At 44.9% G+C, this 24698-nt stretch overlaps 1 protein-coding gene across 36 annotated transcripts in view; it reads right to left on the bottom strand.

Moving 5' to 3' along the window:
• LOC106577222 (ankyrin-3) overlaps positions 1 to 24698 on the bottom strand; it is a 587325-nt gene that overhangs the window by 104735 nt on the left and 457892 nt on the right. For 24 of the 36 annotated variants that reach the window (XM_045701215.1, XM_045701221.1, XM_045701212.1 and 21 more), the window contains 8 exons: positions 21520 to 21618; positions 18628 to 18825; positions 13049 to 13147; positions 10052 to 10150; positions 9830 to 9928; positions 8870 to 8965; positions 8598 to 8670; positions 7736 to 7795 (listed from right to left, as the gene is read on the bottom strand). In XM_045701215.1, the coding sequence (XP_045557171.1) occupies positions 7736 to 7795; positions 8598 to 8670; positions 8870 to 8965; positions 9830 to 9928; positions 10052 to 10150; positions 13049 to 13147; positions 18628 to 18825; positions 21520 to 21618 (823 nt within the window). Of the gene's footprint in view, positions 1 to 7076; positions 7206 to 7735; positions 7796 to 8597; positions 8671 to 8869; positions 8966 to 9542; positions 9558 to 9597; positions 9628 to 9829; positions 9929 to 10051; positions 10151 to 13048; positions 13148 to 18627; positions 18826 to 21519; positions 21619 to 24698 lie in introns of those variants that run through there. The other 12 variants (XM_045701211.1, XM_045701210.1, XM_045701216.1 and 9 more) reach the window with 4 other exon arrangements.

Here is a 24698-nt window from a genome sequence, read left to right as displayed (position 1 = left end):
CCCCCTCTCTCTCCCTCTCTCCTGCCAACCCCCCCTCTCTCCCTCCCCCTCTCTCTCCCTCTCTTCTGCCACCCCCCCTCTCTCCCTCCACCCTCTCTGTCGTAATCACACCAGGAAACCTACTCTACCCTCTCTGTCCTAATCACACCAGGAAACCTACTCTACCCTCTCTGTCCTAATCACACCAGGAAACCTACTCTACCCTCTCTGTCCTAATCACACCAGGAAACCTACTCTACCCTCTCTGTCCTAATCATACCAGGAAACCTACTCTACCCTCTCTGTCCTAATGGGAAACCTACTCTACCCTCTCTGTCCTAATCACACCAGGAAACCTACTCTACCCTCTCTGTCCTAATCACACCAGGAAACCTACTCTACCCTCTCTGTCCTAATGGGAAACCTACTCTACCCTCTCTGTCCTAATCACACCAGGAAACCTACTCTACCCTCTCTGTCCTAATCACACCAGAAAACCTACTCTACCCTCTCTGTCCTAATCACACCAGGAAACCTACTCTACCCTCTCTGTCCTAATCACACCAGAAAACCTACTCTACCCTCTCTGTCCTAATCACACCAGGAAACCTACTCTACCCTCTCTGTCCTAATCACACCAGGAAACCTACTCTACCCTCTCTGTCCTAATCACTCAGAGACGATCACTTACTACGCAAGATCCAGTTGAGGGACACAGGATTCAGCAACAAGCTCTGCACTCAAAAATGTTCAAATCTCTGTCTCTCTCACACTCACACTCACACTCACACTTACACTTACACTCACACACACACACACACACACACACACACACACACACACACACACACACACACACACACACACACACACACACACACACACACAGACCAGGACATGACTAGATCAGACCAGGACAGGACTAGATCAGACCAGGACAGGTCTAGATCAGACCAGGACAGGACCAGATCAGACCAGGACAGGACTAGATCAGAACAGGACAGGACCAGATCAGACTAGGACAGGACTAGATCAGACCAGGACAGGACTGAGGGTCCAGGACAGGACTAGATCAGACCAGGGCATGACTAGATCAGACCAGGACAGGACTAGATCAGACCAGGACAGGACTAGATCAGACCAGGACAGGACTAGATCAGGACAGGACTAATCAGACCAGGACAGGACTAGATCAGACCAGGCCAGGACTAGATCAGGACAGGACTAGATCAGACCAGGACAGGACTAGATCAGACCAGGACAGGACCAGATCAGGACAGGACTAGATCAGACCAGGACAGGACCAGATCAGGACAGGACTAGATCAGACCAGGCCAGGACTAGATCAGAACAGGACTAGATCAGACCAGGACAGGACTGAGGGTCCAGGACAGGACTAGATCAGACCAGGACCAGATAAGACCAGGACAGGAAAAGATCAGACCAGGATTGGACTAGATCAGACCAGGACAGGACCAGATCAGACAAGGACAGGACTAGATCAGACCAGGACAGGACCAGATCAGACCAGGACTAGATAAGACCAGGACAGGACTAGATCAGACCAGGAAAGGACTGAGGGTCCAGGACAGGACTAGCTCAGACAAGGACAGGACTGAGGGTCCAGGACAGGACTAGCTCAGACAAGGACAGGACTGAGGGTCCAGGACAGGACTAGCTCAGACAAGGACAGGACTGAGGGTCCAGGACAGGAAAAGACCCAGACAGGACAAGACCCAGACTGGGGGGGGGTAACCTATGTAACGTGGTCAGCAGGCTACAGTAACCTATGTAACATGATCAGCAGGCTACAGTAACCTATGTAACGTGGTCAGTAGTCTACAGTAACCTATGTAACGTGGTCAGAGGGCTACAGTAACCTATGTAACATGGTCAGTAGTCTACAGTAACCTATTTAAGGTGGTCAGAGGGCTACAGTAACCTATGTAACATGGTCAGTAGTCTACAGTAACCTATTTAAGGTGGTCAGAGGGCTACAGTAACCTATGTAACATGGTCAGTAGTCTACAGTAACCTATGTAACATGGTCAGAGGGCTACAGTAACCTATGTAACGTGGCCAGAGGGCTAAAGTAACCTATGTAACATGGTCAGCAGGCTACAGTAACCTATGTAACGTGGTCAGAGGGCTACAGTAACCTATGTAACATGGTCAGTAGTCTACAGTAACCTATGAAACGTGGTCAGAGGGCTACAGTAACCTATGTAACATGGTCAGTAGTCTACAGTAACCTATGTAACGTGGTCAGTTGTCTACAGTAACCTATGTAACATGGTCAGTAGTCTACATTAACCTATGTAACGTGGTCAGAGGGCTACAGTAACCTATGTAACGTGGTCAGCAGGCTACAGTTACCTATGTAACGTGGTCTGAGGGCTACAGTAACCTATGTAACGTGGTCAGTTGTCTACAGTAACCTATGTAACATGGTCAGCAGGCTACAGTAACCTATTTAACATGGTCAGTAGTCTACAGTAACCTATGTAACATGGTCAGCAGGCTACAGTAACATATGTATCGTGGTCAGAGGGCTACAGTAACCTATGTAACATGGTCAGTAGACTACAGTAACCTATGTAACATGGTCAGTAGACTACAGTAACCTATGTAACGTGGTCAGCAGGCTACAGTAACCTATGTAACATGGTCAGCAGGCTACAGTAACCTATGTAACGTGGTCAGAGGGCTACAGTAACATATGTAACGTGGTCAGAGGGCTACAGTAACCTATGTAACGTGGTGAGCAGGCTACAGTAACCTATGTAACATGGTCAGTAGACTAGAGTAACCTATGTAACGTAGTCAGTAGGCTACAGTAACCTATGTAACGTGGTCAGTTGCTACAGTAACCTATGTAACGTGGTCAGAGGGCTACAGTAACCTATGTAACATGGTCAGTAGTCTACAGTAACCTATGTAATGTGGTCAGAGGGCTACAGTAACCTATGTAACGTGGTCAGAGGGCTACAGTGACCTATGTAACATGGTCAGAGGTCTTCAGTAACCTATGTAACATGGTCAGCAGGCTACAGTAACCTATGTAACATGGTCAGTAGTCTACAGTAACCTATGTAACATAGTCAGTAGTCTACAGTAACCTATGTAACATGGTCAGTAGTCTACAGTAACCTATGTAACGTGGTCAGCAGACTGCAGTAACCTATGTAACGTGGTCAGTAGTCTACAGTAACCTATGTAACGTGGTCAGAGGGCTACAGTAACCTATGTAACATGGTCAGTAGACTACAGTAACCTATATAGCATGGTCAGTAGTCTACAGTAACGTATGTAACGTGGTCAGAGGGCTACAGTAACCTATGTAACGTGGTCAGTAGTCTACAGTAACCTATGTAACGTGGTCAGTAGGCTACAGTAACCTATGTAACATGGTCAGAGGGCTACAGTAACATATGTAACATGGTCAGAGGGCTACAGTAACCTATGTAACATGGTCAGAGGGCTACCTGCTTCAAAGCGGAGGGGTAGGTAGTCCACACACCCACTGGCAAAGATTTCCAGCAGGTAGGTAGACGCTGGAACACCGACAGAGTGAGGGCTTTTCATTTGCGCTTTGTTGCCATTTTTGTGGAATTGGAAACAAATGTCCAGAATGTAAAATAACTTGATCAACCGGTTCCCATGCTTTCAGAATAACGGTTCTGATCCGGAATGTAAAATAACTTGATCAACCGGTTCCCATGCGTTCAGAATAACGGTTCTGTTCCAGAATGTAAAATAACTTGATAAACCGGTTCCCATGCGTTCAGAATAACGGTTCTGTTCCAGAATGTAAAATAACTTGATCAACCTGTTCCCATGCGTTCAGAATAACGGTTCTGTTCCGGAATGTAAAATAACTTGATCAACCGGTTCCCATGCTTTCAGAATAACGGTTCTGTTCCGGAATGTAAAATAACTTGATCAACCGGTTCCCATGCTTTTAGAATAACGGTTCTGTTCCGGAATGTAAAATAACTTGATCAACCGGTTCCCATGCTTTTAGAATAACGGTTCTGTTCCGGAATGTAAAATAACTTGATCAACCGGTTCCCATGCTTTTAGAATAACGGTTCTGTTCCGGAATGTAAAATAACTTGATCAACCGGTTCCCATGCTTTCCGAATAACGGTTCTGTTCCGGAATGTAAAATAACTTGATCAACCGGTTCCCATGCGTTCAGAATAACGGTTCTGTTCCGGAATGTAAAATAACTTGATCAACTGGTTCCCATGCTTTCAGAATAACGGTTCTGTTCCAGAATGTAAAATAACTTGATCAACCGGTTCCCATGCGTTCAGAATAACGGTTCTGTTCCAGAATGTAAAATAACTTGATCAACCGGTTCCCATGCGTTCAGAATAACGGTTCTGTTCCAGAATGTAAAATAACTTGATCAACCGGTTCCCATGCTTTTAGAATAATGGTTCTGTTCCAGAATGTAGAATAACTTGATCAACCGGTTCCCATGCGTTCAGAATAACGGTTCTGTTCCAGAATGTAAAATAACTTGATCAACCGGTTCCCATGCTTTTAGAATAATGGTTCTGTTCCAGAATGTAAAATAACTTGATCAACCGGTTCCCATGCGTTCAGAATAACGGTTCTGTTCCAGAATGTAAAATAACTTGATCAACCGGTTCCCATGCTTTTAGAATAATGGTTCTGTTCCAGAATGTAAAATAACTTGATCAACCGGTTCCCATGCTTTCAGAATAACGGTTCTGTTCCGGAACAGTTTCATCATTGGAATGTGGTACATAACGAGGCAGCGGGGTGCTTTAGGACCATGCGGACCCCTCAGAGAGGTAGGGGAGGCTGGTTGGACTGTTTATCCCACTGGATTAAAACATGTTTAATTAAATTATGCCCCCCCGACCAAACAAAGTTGCGCCGCTGAGGAACATTATAGATCACTTTGGTTTTCGGTTCGGGTTCCTCAAATAATGTAGTTGTTTTCCAGTTTTGGGTTGTGTTCCCTGAACTGGTTCCAAACCTGGGCCAGTGGTATGGTAGTGGTGAGGCTGGGACAGTCAGCTGGACAGTCAGGCCAGTGGTATGGTAGTGGGGCTGGGACAGTCAGGCCAGTGGTATGGTAGTGGGGCTGGGACAGTCAGGCCAGTGGTATGGTAGTGGGGCTGGGACAGTCAGGCCAGTGGTATGGTAGTGAGGCTGGGACAGTCAGCTGGACAGTCAGGCCAGTGGTATGGTAGTGAGGCTGGGACAGTCAGCTGGACAGTCAGGCCAGTGGTATGGTAGTGGGGCTGGGACAGTCAGCTGGACAGTCAGGCCAGTGGTATGGTAGTGGGGCTGGGACAGTCAGGCCAGTGGTATGGTAGTGGGGCTGGGACAGTCAGGCCAGTGGTATGGTAGTGGGGCTGGGACAGTCAGGCCAGTGGTATGGTAGTGAGGCTGGGACAGTCAGCTGGACAGTCAGGCCAGTGGTATGGTAGTGAGGCTGGGACAGTCAGCTGGACAGTCAGGCCAGTGGTATGGTAGTGGGGCTGGGACAGTCAGCTGGACAGTCAGGCCAGTGGTATGGTAGTGGGGCTGGGACAGTCAGGCCAGTGGTATGGTAGTGGGGCTGGGACAGTCAGGCCAGTAGTATGGTAGTGGGGCTGGGACAGTCAGGCCAGTGGTATGGTAGTGAGGCTGGGACAGTCAGCTGGACAGTCAGGCCAGTGGTATGGTAGTGGGGCTGGGACAGTCAGCTGGACAGTCAGGCCAGTGGTATGGTAGTGGGGCTGGGACAGTCAGGCCAGTGGTATGGTAGTGGGGCTGGGACAGTCAGCTGGACAGTCAGGCCAGTGGTATGGTAGTGGGGCTGGGACAGTCAGCTGGACAGTCAGGCCAGTGGTATGGTAGTGGGGCTGGGACAGTCAGGCCAGTGGTATGGTAGTGGGGCTGGGACAGTCAGCTGGACAGTCAGGCCAGTGGTATGGTAGTGGGGCTGGGACAGTCAGCTGGACAGTCAGGCCAGTGGTATGGTAGTGGGGCTGGGACAGTCAGGCCAGTGGTATGGTAGTGTGGCTGGGACAGTCAGCTGGACAGTCAGGCCAGTGGTATGGTAGTGGGGCTGGGACAGTCAGGCCAGTGGTATGGTAGTGTGGCTGGGACAGTCAGCTGGACAGTCAGGCCAGTGGTATGGTAGTGGGGCTGGGACAGTCAGGCCAGTGGTATGGTAGTGGGGCTGGGACAGTCAGGCCAGTCAGGACCTGTAGTAGGACCATTACTCTTACTGTCCTCTCATGGTTGGGACATGAGGAAGTAAATCACAGTATTCATACATGCTATTGGCTAATACCTGGCTGTTGGTCTGAACTAGACCTTGCTATTGGCTAATAACTGGCTGTAGGTCTGAACTAGACCTTTCCATTGGCTAATAACTGGCTGTTGGTCTGAACTAGACCTTTCTATTGGCTAATAACTGGCTGTTGGTCTGAACTAGACCTTTCTATTGGCTAATAACTGGCTGTTGGTCTGAACTAGACCTTTCTATTGGCTAATAACTGGCTGTTGGTCTGAACTAGACCTTTCTATTGGCTAATAACTGGCTGTTGGTCTGAACTAGACCTTTCTATTGGCTAATACCTGGCTGTTGGTCTGAACTAGACCTTTCTATTGACTAATACCTGGCTGTTGGTCTGAACTAGACCTTTCTATTGGCTAATAACTGGCTGTTGGTCTGAACTAGACCTTTCTATTGGCTAATACCTGGCTGTTGGTCTGAACTAGACCTTTTTATTGGCTAATACCTGGCTAGGGGTCAAGGCCACATGAAAACACACAGATACACGACGCCTGTAGGGAAATGTTTGAATGTATATCAGAGCATTACTCTGACCTTAATAACAGTGTTGAGGAAATGACAGATCTATGTTTAGAATGTTCCAGTCGTTAATAAGATGATATCTCAGTACCACGGTCAGTCAACTGTAGCTACACCAAACTAATACAGCAGAGATACATTTAGAGACACTTCAATCTGTCCACTTCACTCTATATTAGAAACCATTTGAACACAAACACCATTAGTTTTTGTTTAGTGTCATTAATGTAAAGTCAAAGTCTGCACTTACGACAGTAGCTCTCATAGACACACTGAAATTCCATCTCTGTTAAAACAAAGATCCTGAATCAAGATGATTTCAGGGAGTAAGGTATGTTATGTCATCTCTCTCTCTCTCTCTCTCTCTGTCTCTCTCTCTCTCTCTCTCTCTCTCTCTCTCTCTCTCTCTCTGTGTCTCTCTCTCTCTCTGTCTCTCTCTCTCTCTCTGTCTCTCTCTCTTCTCTCTCTCTCTCTCTCTCTGTGTCTCTCTCTCTCTCTCTCTCTGTGTCTCTCTCTCTCTCTCTCTGTGTCTCTCTCTCTCTCTGTCTCTCATAAATGTCAACACTGCTAGAAACAAAATCAGTGTTGAATAAATGTTGAGCAACAGAACCAGAGAGAACAGAATCTGTCTCTCTCTCTCTTGAGAAGGTCAGATTCTACAGAAAAGCTGAAGGAGAAGCTCTGGAGGCCAAGTGAAAGAAAATACAACTTAGTCAACAGAGGATGGATGAAAAGATCACATTCAAGTTCTCCAAGTTCAACCCAGATAAAGGCGTATTCCTGGGATACCAAAGCATAAAATACAGAGTCCATGACAACACACCAAGCGTGAGACAGGAGAAGATATCTGGTTAGTCTGAGACGAACATCTGCTGAAGAAACTCAGAAAAAGTAAAAAGGTGAAAGTACCTTCTTCAACATCAGATAAATAGTCTTCATTGAGCATTTCAGGTACATTGGCTTTACCAACTGTGCAATTTGAATGAGGAAAGTGTTAAAAATCATAGAAAAATTATAAAGCATTAAAATATATAAATCTAAACCATATCTTATGTTGATTTATCATAAGGATATGATCAGGTTATTAAAACATAACTCCTACATCTCTCACTGGATATAATCAGGTTATTAAAACATAACTCCTACATCTCTCACTGGATATAATCAGGTTATTAAAACATAACTCCTACATCTCTCACTGGATATAATCAGGTTATTAAAACATAACTCCTACATCTCTCACTGGATATGATCAGGTTATTAAAACATAACTCCTACATCTCTCACTGGATATGATCAGGTTATTAAAACATAACTCCTACATCTCTCACCGGATATGATCAGGTTATTAAAACATAACTCCTACATCTCTCACTGGATATAATCAGGTTATTAAAACATAACTCCTACATCTCTCACCGGATATAATCAGGTTATTAAAACATAACTCCTACATCTCTCACTGGATATAATCAGGTTATTATAACATAACTCCTACATCACTCACTGGATATGATCAGGTTATTAAAACATAACTCCTACATCTCTCACTGGATATAATCAGGTTATTAAAACATAACTCCTACATCTCTCACTGGATATAATCAGGTTATTAAAACATAACTCCTACATCTCTCACTGGATATGATCAGGTTATTAAAACATAACTCCTACATCTCTCACTGGATATAATCAGGTTATTAAAACATAACTCCTACATCTCTCACTGGATATGATCAGGTTATTAAAACATAACTCCTACATCTCTTACCGTCATCATCCGACATGTCCAGAACCTCATTCATGGTTTCTGGAACGTTCATCTTGTGTTTCTCGGTCACCGTCTAGTAAGGGAACAAACATTTCAATGAGTCGTTAACGAACGAAGGATGTTATTGTACATGTGGATAACTGTAAGACAACAGATAGGTATTTACATATGCAGGCTACTGTATTTCTCATGGTGTTTCTAGAAGGTTTTAGTTAACACACTTCAGTTGTTTCATACACTAACTTAATGAGAACAGTATGTGCTGGTCTCACCAGAGTGGTCTGTGTTTCCTCAGTGACGACCTTCAGAGTATCCACTACAGAGATGTACCCCAGCCTCCTGGCGATGGACAGGGCCGTGTTACCATTCTGTTAAAGACAGTCAGATATTACTATTACTCTAACCCCTAACCCTAACCCCCTAACCCCTAACCTCTAACCCCTAACCCCCTAACCCCTAACCCCTAACCCTACCCCCTAACTCTAACCCCTAACCCCAACCCTAACCCTAACCCTAACCCCTAACCCCAACCCTAACCCTAACCCCAACCCTAACCCTAACCCCTACCCCTAACCCTAACCCCAACCCTAAACCTAACCCCTACCCCTAACCCTAACCCTAACCCCTAACCCTAACCCTAACCCTAACCCCTAACCCCTAACCCAGCCTCGTGTCAGTATCTACTGTTAATACTACCAAAGACAATAGATGGACCACTGTGTGTTGTGATGTGACTGTTACAGTGCAGGCTCATGACAGCCTAGTGTGTATGAGATAGTGTTGGTGACAGTGTATTTCACTGTGCAGTCCCATCTGTGGGGGCTCACCACAGTCAGCTCGTTTGGGGAGAGGCCCCGTGCTGCAGCAGGTGTGTGTGTGTGTGTTCTCACCACAGTGACGTGGTTTGGAGAGGCCCCGTGCTGCAGCAGGTGTGTGTGTTCTCACCACAGTGACGTGGTTGGGAGAGGCCCCGTGATGCAGCAGGTGTGTGTGTTCTCACCACAGTGACGTGGTTGGGAGAGGCCCCGTGCTGCAGCAGGTGTGTGTGTGTGTTCTCACCACAGTGACGTGGTTGGGAGAGGCCCCGTGCTCCAGCAGGTGTGTGTGTGTTCTCACCACAGTGACGTGGTTGGGAGAGGCCCCGTGCTGCAGCAGGTGTGTGTGTGTGTTCTCACCACAGTGACGTGGTTGGGAGAGGCCCCGTGCTGCAGCAGGTGTGTGTGTGTTCTCACCACAGTGACGTGGTTGGGAGAGGCCCCGTGCTGCAGCAGTAGGTTGATGATGTGGGTGTGGCCTTGCTGGGCCGCCTGATGGAGGGGGGTGTATCCGTTCTGAAAGGGGGAGGAGGAAAGGTCAGACACGCCTCTTTTATTAAACATACCAACACAAACCCACTGCAACACCCACACCTACAACCATCAACATCTATATACACATGTGGAGGGGAGCCTAACCTTGGTTTTGGCGTTGATCTTGGCCTGGTTCTTTAGCAGGAAGTTGACCATCTTCACGTTTCCATAGTGACACGCCACGTGCAGTGGAGTGTATCCCATCTAGGGAAACAGAAATAGAAATCAAGTGTTATGACGGTGTAACCACTAGTGTATCCCATCTAGTGAAACAGAAATCAAGTGTTATGCCTGTGTCAACCACTAGTGTATCCCATCTAGGGAAACAGAAATCATGTGTTATGACGGTGTAACCACTAGTGTATCCCATCTAGGGGAACAGAAATCAAGTGTTATGCCTGGTGTAACCACTAGTGTATCCCATCTAGGGAAGCAGAAATCAAGTGTTATGCCTGGTGTAACCACTAGTGTATCCCGTCTAGGGAAACAGAGACAGAAATCAAGTGTTATGACGGTGTAACCACTAGTGTATCCCATCTAGGGAAACAGAAATCAAGTGTTATGCCTGGAGTAACCACTAGTGTACCCCATCTAGGGAAACAGAAATCAAGTGTTATGCCTGGTGTAACCACTAGTGTATCCCATCTAGGGAAGCAGAAATCAAGTGTTATGCCTGGTGTAACCACTAGTGTATCCCGTCTAGGGAAACAGAGACAGAAATCAAGTGTTTTGATGGTGTAACCACTAGTGTATCCCATCTAGGGAAACAGAAATCAAGTGTTTTGACGGTGTATCCCATCTAAAGCTCCATTCACTATCATGTTCAATGGTTTCAGGAGACATTCTGAAACCTTCAAGCACGTTGATTCAAATAACGGTTTGATGCCTGCTGATAGGCCGAGATTATAGCAGAATGGATACGACATTTAGAGAGTTAATGTTGTTGTAGTGTTGTAGTCAGGTCTGTATGTAGATACCAGAGCTTGTTAGAGTTGTAGTGTTTCAGTGTTGTAGTGTAGTGTTGTAGAGTAGTGTTGTAGAGTAGTGTTGTAGTGTTTCAGTGTTGTAGAGTTTCAGTGTTGTAGAGTAGTGTTGTAGAGTAGTGTTGTAGTGTTTCAGTGTTGTAGAGTTTCAGTGTTGTAGTGTTGTAGTGTGGTGTAGTAGTGTTTCAGTGTTGTAGTGTAGTGTTGTAGTGTACTGTTGTTTCAGTGTTGTAGTGTTTCAGTGTTGTAGTGTTTCAGTGTTGTAGTGTAGTGTTGTAGTGTACTGTTGTTTCAGTGTTGTAGTGTAGTGTTGTGGTGTAGTGTTGTAGTGTACTGTTGTTTCAGTGTTGTAGTGTTTCAGTGTTGTAGTGTTTCAGTGTTGTAGTGTTGTAGTGTTGTAGTGTACTGTTGTTTCAGTGTTGTAGTGTTTCAGTGTTGTAGTGTTTCAGTGGTGTAGTGTTTCAGTGGTGTAGTGTTTCAGTGGTGTAGTGTTTCAGTATTGTAGTGTACTGTTGTTTCAGTGGTGTAGTGTTTCAGTGGTGTAGTGTTGTAGTGTTGTAGTGTTTCAGTGTTGTAGTGTTTCAGTGTTGTAGTGTTTCAGTGTTGTGGTGATTCAATGTTGTGGTGTTGTGTTGTAGTGTTTCAGTGTTGTAGTGTTTCAGTGCAGTGTTGTAGTGTTTCAGTGGTGTAGTGTTTCAGTGTTGTGGTGTTTCAGTGTTGTGGTGTTGTGTTGTAGTGTTTCAGTGTTGTAGTGTTTCAGTGTTTCAGTGGTGTAGTGTTTCAGTGTTGTGGTGTTTCAGTGTTGTAGTGTTTCAGTTTTGTGGTGTTTCAGTGTTGTAGTGTTTCAGTTTTGTAGTGTTGTAGTGTTTCAGTGTTGCAGTGTTGTAGTGTTGTAGTGTTTCAGTGTTGTAGTGTTTCAGTGTTGTAGTGTTTCAGTTTTGTAGTGTTGTAGTGTTTCAGTGGTGTAGTGTTTCAGTGGTGTAGTGTTTCAGTGTTTCAGTGTTGTAGTGTTTCAGTTTTTTAGTGTTGTAGTGTTTCAGTGGTGTAGTGTTTCAGTGGTGTAGTGTTTCAGTGGTGTAGTGTTTCAGTGTTGTAGTGTTTCAGTGTTGTAGTGTGTCAGTGGTGTAGTGTTTCAGTGTTTCAGAATACTGTTGTAGTGTTTCAGTGTTGTAGTGTTTCAGTGTTTCAGTGGTGTAGTGTTTCAGTGTTGTGGTGTTTCAGTGTTGTAGTGTTTCAGTTTTGTGGTGTTTCAGTGTTGTAGTGTTTCAGTTTTGTAGTGTTGTAGTGTTTCAGTGGTGTAGTGTTTCAGTGGTGTAGTGTTTCCGTGTTTCAGTGTTGTAGTGTTTCAGTGTTGTCGTGTTTCAGTGTTGTAGTGTTTCAGTGTTGTAGTGTTTCAGTGTTGTAGTGTTTCAGTTTTGTAGTGTTGTAGTGTTTCAGTGGTGTAGTGTTTCAGTGTTTCAGTGGTGTAGTGTTTCAGTGTTTCAGTGTTGTAGTGTTTCAGTTTTGTAGTGTTGTAGTGTTTCAGTGGTGTAGTGTTTCAGTGTTTCAGTGTTGTAGTGTTTCAGTGTTGTAGTATTTCAGTGTTGTAGTGTTTCAGTGTTGTAGTGTGTCAGTGGTGTAGTGTTTCAGTGTTTCAGAATACTGTTGTAGTGTTTCAGTTTTGTAGTGTTGTAGTGTTTCAGTGTTTCAGTGTTGTAGTGTTTCAGTGGTGTAGTGTTTCAGTGTTTCAGTGTTGTAGTGTGTCAGTGGTGTAGTGTTTCAGTGTTTCAGAATACTGTTGTAGTGTTTCAGTGTAGTACTGTAGTAATGTAGTGTTGTCGTGTTTCAGTGTAGTACTGTAGTAATGTAGTGGTGTAGTGTTTCAGTGTAGTACTGTAGTAATGTAGTGGTGTAGTGTTTCAGTGTAGTACTGTAGTAATGTAGTGTTTCTAGTCCTTCTGGTCTCGCTCTCCTCTCTGGTTTCTAGACCTTCTGGTCTCTCTCTCTGGGTTTCTAGACCTTCTGGTCTCTCTGTTGTGTTTCTCAGTGAGTGTTCTGCAGTGAGGTGTGAGGAGAGACCAGCCGACCTACACAGCTGTCAGACCAGAGCTGAACACGTGGTGTGTACGTGCATGTGTACCTTAGTCTCTGGGTCAACAGTGGCCCCCTGGTTAACCAGCACCTCAGCTACGTTCACCTTGTCGTCCTGAGCTGCCAGGTGGAGAGGAGTCAGACCACTCTGAGAGGAGAGGACACAGGACAGGACATACCACATTACAATACAGGACAGGACACATTACAACACAGGACAGGACACAGGACAGGACATACCACATTACAATACAGGACAGGACACAGGACAGGACAGGACACATTACAACACAGGACAGGACACAGGACAGGACATACCACATTACAATACAGGACAGGACATAACACATTACAATACAGGACAGGACAGGACACAGGACAGGACATACCACATTAAAACACAGGACAGGACATAACACATTACAATACAGGACAGGACAGGACACATTACAATACAGGACAGGACAGGACACAGGACAGGACATAACACATTACAATACAGGACAGAACATAACAGGACACATTAGAACACAGGACAGGACAGAGCACATTAGAACACAGGACAGGACATACCACATTACAATACAGGACAGGACACAGGACAGGACAGGACACATTACAACACAGGACAGGACACAGGACAGGACATACCACATTACAATACAGGACAGGACATACATCATTACAATACAGGACAGGACATACCACATTACAATACAGGACAGGACAAGACACATTACAACACAGGACAGGACACAGGACAGGACATACCACATTACAATACAGGACAGGACATAACACATTACAATACAGGACAGGACACAGGACAGGACACATTACAATACAGGACAGGACATAACACATTACAATAAAAGACAGGACACAGGACAGGACAGGACACATTACAAATCAGGACAGGACACAGGACAGGACATACCACATTACAATACAGGACAGGACACAGGACAATACAGGACAGGACAGGACACATTACAACACAGGACAGGACATACCACATTACAATACAGGACAGGACATAACACATTAAAACACAGGACAGGACATAACACATTACAACACAGGACAGGACAGGACACATTACAATACAGGACAGGACAGGACACAGGACAGGACATAACACATTAAAACAAGGGACAGGACATAACACATTACAATACAGGACAGGACAGGACAGGACATATTACAATACAGGACAGGACAGGACAGGACATAACACATTAAAATACAGGACAGGACATAACAGGACACATTAGAACACAGGACAGGACAGGACACATTAGAACACAGGACAGGACAGGACATACCACATTACAATACAGGACAGGACATAACACATTACAATACAGGACAGGACATACCACATTACAATACAGGACAGGACAGGACACATTACAACACAGAACAGGACACAGGACAGGACATACCACATTACAATACAGGACAGGACACAGGACAGGACACATTACAATACAGGACAGGACATAACACATTACAATACAGGACAGGACACAGGACAGGACAGGACACATTACAACACAGGACAGGACACAGGACAGGACATAACACATTACAACACAGGACAGGACACAGGACACATTAGGACACAGGACAGGACAGGACATAACACATTACAACACAGGACAGGACAAACACATTACAATACAGGACAGGACAGGACATAACACATTACAATACAGGACAGGACAGGATATAACACATTAGAACACAGGACAGGACAGGACACATTATAACACAGGACAGGACAGGATATAACACATAAGGACACAGGACAGGACAGGACACATTAGAACACAGGACAGGACAGGACAGGACAGGACACATTAGAACACAGGACAGGACAGGACACATTACAATACAGGACAGGACAGGATATAACACATTAGAACACAGGACAGGACAGGACACATTACAACACAGGACAGGACAGGACACATTAGAACACAGGACAGGACATAACACATTATAACACAGGACAGGACAGGACAGGACATGACAGGACACATTAGAACACAGGACACATTAGAACACAGGACAGGACAGGACAGGACACATAAGAACACAGGACACATTACAACACAGGACAGGACAGGACAGGACATAACACATTAGAACACAGGGCAGGACAGGACACATTACAATACAGGACAGGACAGGACACATTAGAACACAGGACAGGACAGGACATAACACATTAGAACACAGGACAGGACACATTATAACACAGGACAGGACAGGACAGGACACATTACAACACAGGACAGGACAGGACAGGACATAACACATTACAATACAGGACAGGACAGGACACATTACAATACAGGACAGGACAGGACACATTAGAACACAGGACTGGACAGGACGTAACACATTAGAACACAGGACAGGACAGGACACATTAGAACACAGGACAGGACAGGACACATTAGAACACAGGACAGGACAGGACACATTAGAACACAGGACAGGACAGGACACATTAGAACACAGGACAGGACAGGACACATTAGAACACAGGACAAGACAGGACACATTATAACACAGGACAGGACAGGACACATTAGAACACAGGACAGGACAGGACACATTAGAACACAGGACAGGACACATTACAACACAGGACACATTACAACACAGGACAGGACAGGACACATTAGAACACAGGACAGGACGGGACAGGACATAACACATTAGAACACAGGACAGGACAGGACACATTACAATACAGGACAGGACACGACAAGACACATTAGAACACAGGACAGGACAGGACATAACACATTAGAACACAGGACAGGACAGGACACATTATAACACAGGACAGGACACATTATAACACAGGACAGGACAGGACACATTATAACACAGGACAGGACACATTAGAACACAGGACAGGACAGGACAGGACACATTAGAATACAGGACAGGACAGGACACATTCGAACACAGGACAGGACAGGTCACATTAGAACACAGGACAAGACAGGACACATTAGAACACAAGATAAGACAGGACACATTAGAACACAGGACAGGACAGGACATAACACATTAGAACACAGGACAGGACACATTACAATACAGGACAGGACAGGACACATTAGAACACAGGACAGGACAGGACATAACACATTAGAACACAGGACAGGACACATTATAACACAGGACAGGACAGGACACATTATAACACAGGACAGGACAGGACACATTATAACACAGGACAGGACAGGACACATTAGAACACAGGACAGGAGAGGACACATTAGAACACAGGACAGGACAGGACACATTACAACACAGGACAGGACAGGACACATTAGAACACAGGACAGGACAGGACACATTACAATACAGGACAGGACACGACAAGACACATTAGAACACAGGACAGGACAGGACATAACACATTAGAACACAGGACAGGACAGGACACATTATAACACAGGACAGGACACATTATAACACAGGACAGGACAGGACACATTATAACACAGGACAGGACACATTAGAACACAGGACAGGACAGGACACATTAGAACACAGGACAGGACAGGACACATTCGAACACAGGACAGGACAGGACACATTAGAACACAGGACAAGACAGGACACATTAGAACACAGGATAAGACAGGACACATTAGAACACAGGACAGGACAGGACAGGACATAACACATTAGAACACAGGACAGGACACATTACAATACAGGACAGGACAGGACAGGACACATTAGAACACAGGACAGGACAGGACATAACACATTAGAACACAGGACAGGACACATTATAACACAGGACAGGACAGGACACATTATAACACAGGACAGGACAGGACACATTAGAACACAGGACAGGACAGGACACATTAGAACACAGGACAGGACAGGACACATTAGAACACAGGACAGGACAGGACACATTACAACACAGGACAGGACAGGACACATTAGAACACAGGACAGGACAGGACACATTACAATACAGGACAGGACAGGACACATTAGAACACAGGACAGGACATGACACATTAGAACACAGGACAGGACAGGACATAACACATTAGAACACAGGACAGGACAGGACAGGACATAACAGTTTAGAACACATGAAAGAACAGGACATAACACATTAGAACACAGGACAGGACAGGACACATTAGAACACAGGACAGGACAGGACATAACACATTATAACACAGGACAGGACACATTAGAACACAGGACACATTACAACACAGGACAGGACAGGACATAACACATTAGAACACAGGACAGGACAGGACAAATTACAATACAGGACAGGACAGGACACATTAGAACACAGGACAGGACAGGACATAACACATTAGAACACAGGACAGGACAGGACACATTATAACACAGGACAGGACAGGACACATTATAACACAGGACAGGACAGGACAGAACACATTATAACACAGGACAGGACAGGACACATTAGAACACAGGACAGGACAGGACACATTAGAACACAGGACAGGACAGGACACATTAGAACACAGGACAGGACAGGACACATTAGAACACAGGACAGGACAGGACACATTAGAACACAGGACAGGACAGGACACATTACAACACAGGACACATTACAACACAGGACAGGACAGGACACATTAGAACACAGGACAAGACAGGACAGGACAGGACAGGACGTAACACATTAGAACACAGGACAGGACACATTACAATACAGGACAGGACAGGACACATTAGAACACAGGACAGGACACATTAGAACACAGGACACATTAGAACACAGGACAGGACAGGACACATTAGAACACAGGACAGGACAGGACACATTAGAACACAGGACAGGACACATTAGAACACAGGACAGGACAGAGGACAGGACAGGACACATTAGAACACAGGTCAGGACACAGGACAGGACACATTAGAACACAGGACAGGACAGGATATAACACATTAGAACACAGGACAGGACAGGACACATTAGAACACAGGACAGGACAGGACACATTAGAACACAGGACAGGACAGGACACATTAGAACACAGGACAGGACACATTAGAACACAGGACAGGACAGAGGACAGGACAGGACACATTAGAACACAGGTCAGGACACAGGACAGGACACATTAGAACACAGGACAGGACAGGATATAACACATTAGAACACAGGACAGGACAGGACACATTAGAACACAGGACAGGACAGGACACATTAGAACACAGGACAGGACAGGACAGGACACATTAGAACACAGGACAGGACAGGACAGGACACATTAGAACACAGGACAGGACACATTAGAACACAGGACAGGACACAGAACAGGACAGGACACATTAGAACACAGGTCAGGACACAGGACAGGACACATTAGAACACAGGACAGGACAGGATATAACACATTAGAACACAGGACAGGACAGGACACATTAGAACACAGGACAGGACACATTAGAACACAGGACAGGACAGGACACATTAGAACACAGGACAGGACATAAGACATTACAACACAGGACAGGACACAGGACAGGACATACCACATTAGAACACAGGACAGGACCACCCTAACCCTTGACCCCCACCTTGTTGCCCAAGCTGATGGTGGCGTCCCTGGCCAGTAGCAGGGTAACGATGTCTACGTTGCCCTCCTGAGAGGCCAGGTGCAGCGGTGTGATGCCCTGACGTGTCGTAGCGTTGGTGTTGGCTCCGTACTCCAGCAGCGTCGTTGCGATCTCCATCTGGTTCTTCTTAGCCGCGATGTGGAGAGGAGTATACCCATTCTACACCACAGACAGAACAAATTACACCACAGAGCAGGGTACCCATTCTACACCACAGACAGAACATATTCCACCACAGAGGAGGGTAGCCATTCTACACCACAGACAGAACATGTTACAACACAGAGGAGAGTACCCATTCTACACCACAGACAGAACATATTACACCACAGAGGAGGGTACACATTCTACACCACAGACAGAACATATTACAACACAGGTAATATACAGTCATCTGTCATCCAGGTAATCTATCATCCAGGTAATATACAGTCATCTATCATCCAGTGAGTCGTGGTCCTGCTGTTTCAGAACAGCGAGTCGTGGTCCTACTGTTTCAGATCAGCGTGTCGTGGTCCTGCTGTTTCAGATCAGCGAGTCGTGGTCCTGCTGTTTCAGATCAGCGGGTCGTGGTCCTGCTGTTTCAGATCAGCGAGTCGGGGTCCTGCTGTTTCAGAACAGCGAGTCGTGGTCCTGCTGTTTCAGATCAGCGGGTCGTGGTCCTGCTGTTTCAGATCAGCGGGTCGTGGTCCTGCTGTTTCAGATCAGCGAGTCGTGGTCCTGCTGTTTCAGAACAGCGAGTCGTGGTCCTGCTGTTTCAGATCAGCGAGTCGTGGTCCTGCTGTTTCAGATCAGCGAGTCGGGGTCCTGCTGTTTCAGATCAGCGAGTCGGGGTCCTGCTGTTTCAGATCAGCGAGTCGTGGTCCTGCTGTTTCACATCAGCGAGTCGTGGTCCTGCTGTTTCAGATCAGCGAGTCGTGGTCCTGCTGTTTCAGATCAGTGAGTCGTGGTCCTGCTGTTTCAGATCAACGAGTCGTGGTCCTGCTGTTTCAGATCAGTGAGTCGTGGTCCTGCTGTTTCAGATCAGCGAGTCGTGGTCCTGCTGTTTCAGATCAGCGAGTCGTGGTCCTGCTGTTTCAGATCAGTGAGCTGTGATCCTGTCAGGGCTTCCTCCGGTACTGTTGCCCCCATGTCCGTTGGTGCTGTGAGTACCTATGCATTGTCTCAGCCTGTGCTGCATGTTTTGTGCATTATGTATTACGGGTCTCGTCCCGTGTCGTTCTACGAGGTTTTCCCTCGCTCTTTTGTTTGGGTACATCCAGGTGTTTTGTATTTGTGTTTGTTTTGGGCGTGTTAAAAACCCCTATTATGTATTCCTGCACCTGTCTCCAAATCCTTTATACCAGCGTGACAGATCCTGCTGTTTCAGATCAGTACACCAGGGGAAAAACATTCACCTGATGTTACCAGAACGTTCCCAGAACACATTTCGTCTGTTCTTTACATTTTCGTGAAATGTTCTGAGGACCTCCAAGACAAGGTCAAATGGAATATTATGTTAAACCCAAAACAATTATGCTATGAAAGTCATAAAAACGGACATTTCATTCTTACAACATTAAGGGAATTTCCTGCGACCTAACTTACACATTGTATGAATGTCATCACAACTGAGCATATTTTGTATCTCTTGTAATGTACCCACACTGTTCCCACAACCTAATGACAAGTTCTGGGAACCTTTAAAAGAACTCACAAAGGCTATTCTGCCAACAATCTTGCAACATCAAAGGAATGTTTTGTGCAGCCTGATACAAACAATATCTGAATGTCAGCACACCTGGACAGTTTTTGTGTTTTAAAAACATATCTGTTTTGGGAACATGTCCCCACAATGTTACCACAACCTAATGAAACATTATGGGAACCTTTATAGAACAGATGGAATGTGTTCTGGGAACATGTCGGCACAATGTTACCACAACCTAATGAAACATTATGGGAACCTTTATAGAACAGATGGAATGTGTTCTGGGAACATGTCCCCACAATGTTACCACAACCTAATGAAACATTATGGGAACCTTTATAGAACAGATGGAATATGTTCTGGGAACATGTCCCCACAATGTTACCACAACCTAATGAAACATTATGGGAACCTTTATAGAACAGATGAAATGTGTTCTGGGAACCTTTATAGAACAGATGGAATGTGTTCTGGGAACATTCTTGGAACATCAAGTGAACGTTTTTTCACCCTAAAAGAAACATCTGCACAGTCTGATACTGGTGTGGTCTGATACTGGTGTGGTCTGATACTGATGTGGTCTGATACTGGTGTGGTCTGATACTGGTGTGGTCTGATACTGGTGTGGTAGTGGTCTGATACTGGTGTGGTCTGATACTGGTGTGGTCTGATACTGGTGTGGTAGTGGTCTGATACTGGTGTGGTAGTGGTCTGATACTGGTGTGGTAGTGGTCTGATACTGGTGTGGTCTGATACTGGTGTGGTCTGATGCTGGTGTGGTCTGATACTGGTGTGGTAGTGGTCTGATACTGATGTGGTCTGATACTGGTGTGGTCTGATACTGGTGTGATAGTGGTCTGATACTGGTGTGGTCTGATACTGGTGTGGTAGTGGTCTGATACTGGTGTGGTCTGATACTGGTGTGGTCTGATACTGGTGTGGTCTGATACTGGTGTGGTAGTGGTTCCTGAGCAGACTAGATGAAACATCTGTTATTTTCTATTTTACATTTATTTAACCAGGCAAGTCAGTTAAGAACAAATTCTTATTTACAATGACGGCAATGACGGCAATGAGCAAGGCATTTAACCCTAATTGATCCTGTAAGTGGCTCTGGATAAGAGCGTCTGCTAAATGGCGTGAATATGTAACTGGTAACCTACCTTGGCAGCAGCGTGCGGTGAAGCTCCCTGGTCCAGCAGCAGCAGAGCCACTTTCTGGTTATCATAATGAGCAGCTACGTGTAGGGGAGTTAGACCACTCTACAGAAACACAACGGCATACACAGCTGCATTAGTGTTAGACTGAAGGCTGAGGCACTTAGCCCAACACAGTGGAAGGATGACAAACCGGGATCTTAAGTGGTTGAAATATAAATCAGTTACACAATTCCAATTCTGTCTTTATCCGTTGAATAAAGACATGTTAAACTGATCAGTGTTTCAGCATCATAACAGGGGCTTCACTCTCTAGAGCAGGGGTGTCAAACACACTCAACCTGCTTCTAAACGACTCAAACCAAATCCAAACTCAATCTACTTCTAAATGACTCAAACCAAATCCAACCTCAATCTGCTTCTAAATGACTCAAACCAAATCCAAACTCAATCTGCTTCTAAATGACTCAAACCAATTCCAACCCCAATTTACTTCTAAATGACTCAAACCAAATCCAAACTCATTCTGTTTCTAAATGACTCAAACCAAATCCAACCTCAATCTACTTCTAAATGACTCAAACCAAATCCAACCTCAATCTGCTTCTAAATGACTCAAACCAAATCCAACCTCAATCTACTTCTAAATGACTCAAACCAAATCCAACCTCAATCTGCTTCTAAATGACTCAAACCAAATCCAACCTCAATCTACTTCTAAATGACTCAAACCAAATCCAACCTCAATCTGCTTCTAAATGACTCAAACCAAATCCAAATTCAATCTGCTTCTAAATGACTCAAACCAAATCCAAACTCAATCTACTTCTAAATGACTCAAACCAAATCCAACCTCAATCTGCTTCTAAATGACTCAAACCAAATCCAACCTCAATCTACTTCTAAATGACTCAAACCAAATCCAAACTCAATCTGCTTCTAAATGACTCAAACCAATTCCAACCCCAATTTACTTCTAAATGACTCAAACCAAATCCAAACTCATTCTGTTTCTAAATGACTCAAACCAAATCCAACCTCAATCTACTTCTAAATGACTCAAACCAAATCCAACCTCAATCTGCTTCTAAATGACTCAAACCAAATCCAACCTCAATCTACTTCTAAATGACTCAAACCAAATCCAACCTCAATCTGCTTCTAAATGACTCAAACCAAATCCAACCTCAATCTACTTCTAAATGACTCAAACCAAATCCAACCTCAATCTGCTTCTAAATGACTCAAACCAAATCCAAATTCAATCTGCTTCTAAATGACTCAAACCAAATCCAAACTCAATCTACTTCTAAATGACTCAAACCAAATCCAACCTCAATCTGCTTCTAAATGACTCAAACCAAATCCAACCTCAATCTACTTCTAAATGACTCAAACCAAATCCAAACTCAATCTACTTCTAAATGAATCAAACCAAATCCAACCTCAATCTGCTTCTAAATGACTCAAACCAAATCCAACCTCAATCTACTTCTAAATGACTCAAACCAAATCCAACCTCAATCTGCTTCTAAATGACTCAAACCAAATCCAACCTCAATCTACTTCTAAATGACTCAAACCAAATCCAACCTCAATCTGCTTCTAAATGACTCAAACCAAATCCAAACTCAATCTACTTCAAAATGACTCAAACCAAATCCAACCTCAATCTGCTTCTAAATGACTCAAACCAAATCCAACCTCAATCTGCTTCTAAATGACTCAAACCAAATCCAAATTCAATCTGCTTCTAAATGACTCAAACCAAATCCAAACTCAATCTACTTCTAAATGACTCAAACCAAATCCAACCTCAATCTGCTTCTAAATGACTCAAACCAAATCCAACCTCAATCTACTTCTAAATGACTCAAACCAAATCCAACCTCAATCTGCTTCTAAATGACTCAAACCATATCCAACCTCAATCTGCTTCTAAATGACTCAAACCAAATCCAACCTCAATCTACTTCTAAATGACTCAAACCAAATCCAACCTCAATCTGCTTCTAAATGACTCAAACCAAATCCAACCTCAATCTACTTCTAAATGACTCAAACCAAATCCAACCTCAATCTGCTTCTAAATGACTCAAACCAAATCCAAATTCAATCTGCTTCTAAATGACTCAAACCAAATCCAAACTCAATCTACTTCTAAATGACTCAAACCAAATCCAACCTCAATCTGCTTCTAAATGACTCAAACCAAATCCAACCTCAATCTGCTTCTAAATGACTCAAACCAAATCCAAATTCAATCTGCTTCTAAATGACTCAAACCAAATCCAAACTCAATCTACTTCTAAATGACTCAAACCAAATCCAACCTCAATCTACTTCTAAATGACTCAAACCAAATCCAACCTCAATCTGCTTCTAAATGACTCAAACCATATCCAAACTCAATCTACTTCTAAATGACTCAAACCAAATCCAACCTCAATCTACTTCTAAATGACTCAAACCAAATCCAACCTCATTCTACTTCTAAATGACTCAAACCAAATCCAACCTGTATACATGATAATGGACCTTCAGTCATACAGTTTCTTCATCCAGCTAATAATCAAATGAAGGCCGGAGTCGTAGTGGGAGGACCACACAACATATCATCACGGGACTCAGAGCTGGAGTCATAGTGGGAGGACCACACAACATATCATCACGTGACTCCCAGCCGGAGTCGTGGTGGGAGGACCCCACAACATATCATCACGTGACTCAGAGCCGGAGTCGTAGTGGGAGGACCACACAACATATCATCACATGACTCCCAGCCGGAGTCGTAGTGGGAGGACCACACAACATATCATCACGTGACTCAGAGCCGGAGTCGTAGTGGGAGGACCACACAACATATCATCATGTGACTCCCAGCCGGAGTCGTAGTGGGAGGACCACACAACATATCATCACGTGACTCAGAGCCGGAGTCGTAGTGGGAGGACCACACAACATATCATCACGTGACTCAGAGCCGGAGTCGTAGTGGGAGGACCACACAACAGATCACGTGATTCAGAGTCAGAGTCGTAGTGGGAGGACCACACAACATATAATCACGTGACTCCCAGCCGGAGTCGTAGTGGGAGGACCACACAACTTAACATCACGTGGCTCAGAGCCGGAGTCGTAGTGGGAGGACCACACAACATATCATCACGTGACTCCCAGCCGGA

The sequence above is a fragment of the Salmo salar genome, chromosome ssa18, assembly GCF_905237065.1.
Source record: "Salmo salar chromosome ssa18, Ssal_v3.1, whole genome shotgun sequence".
Classification (NCBI taxonomy): Eukaryota; Metazoa; Chordata; class Actinopteri; order Salmoniformes; family Salmonidae; genus Salmo; species Salmo salar.
Note: the sequence above shows the minus strand (reverse complement) of the source record. Positions and strands in the feature narration are given on the sequence as shown.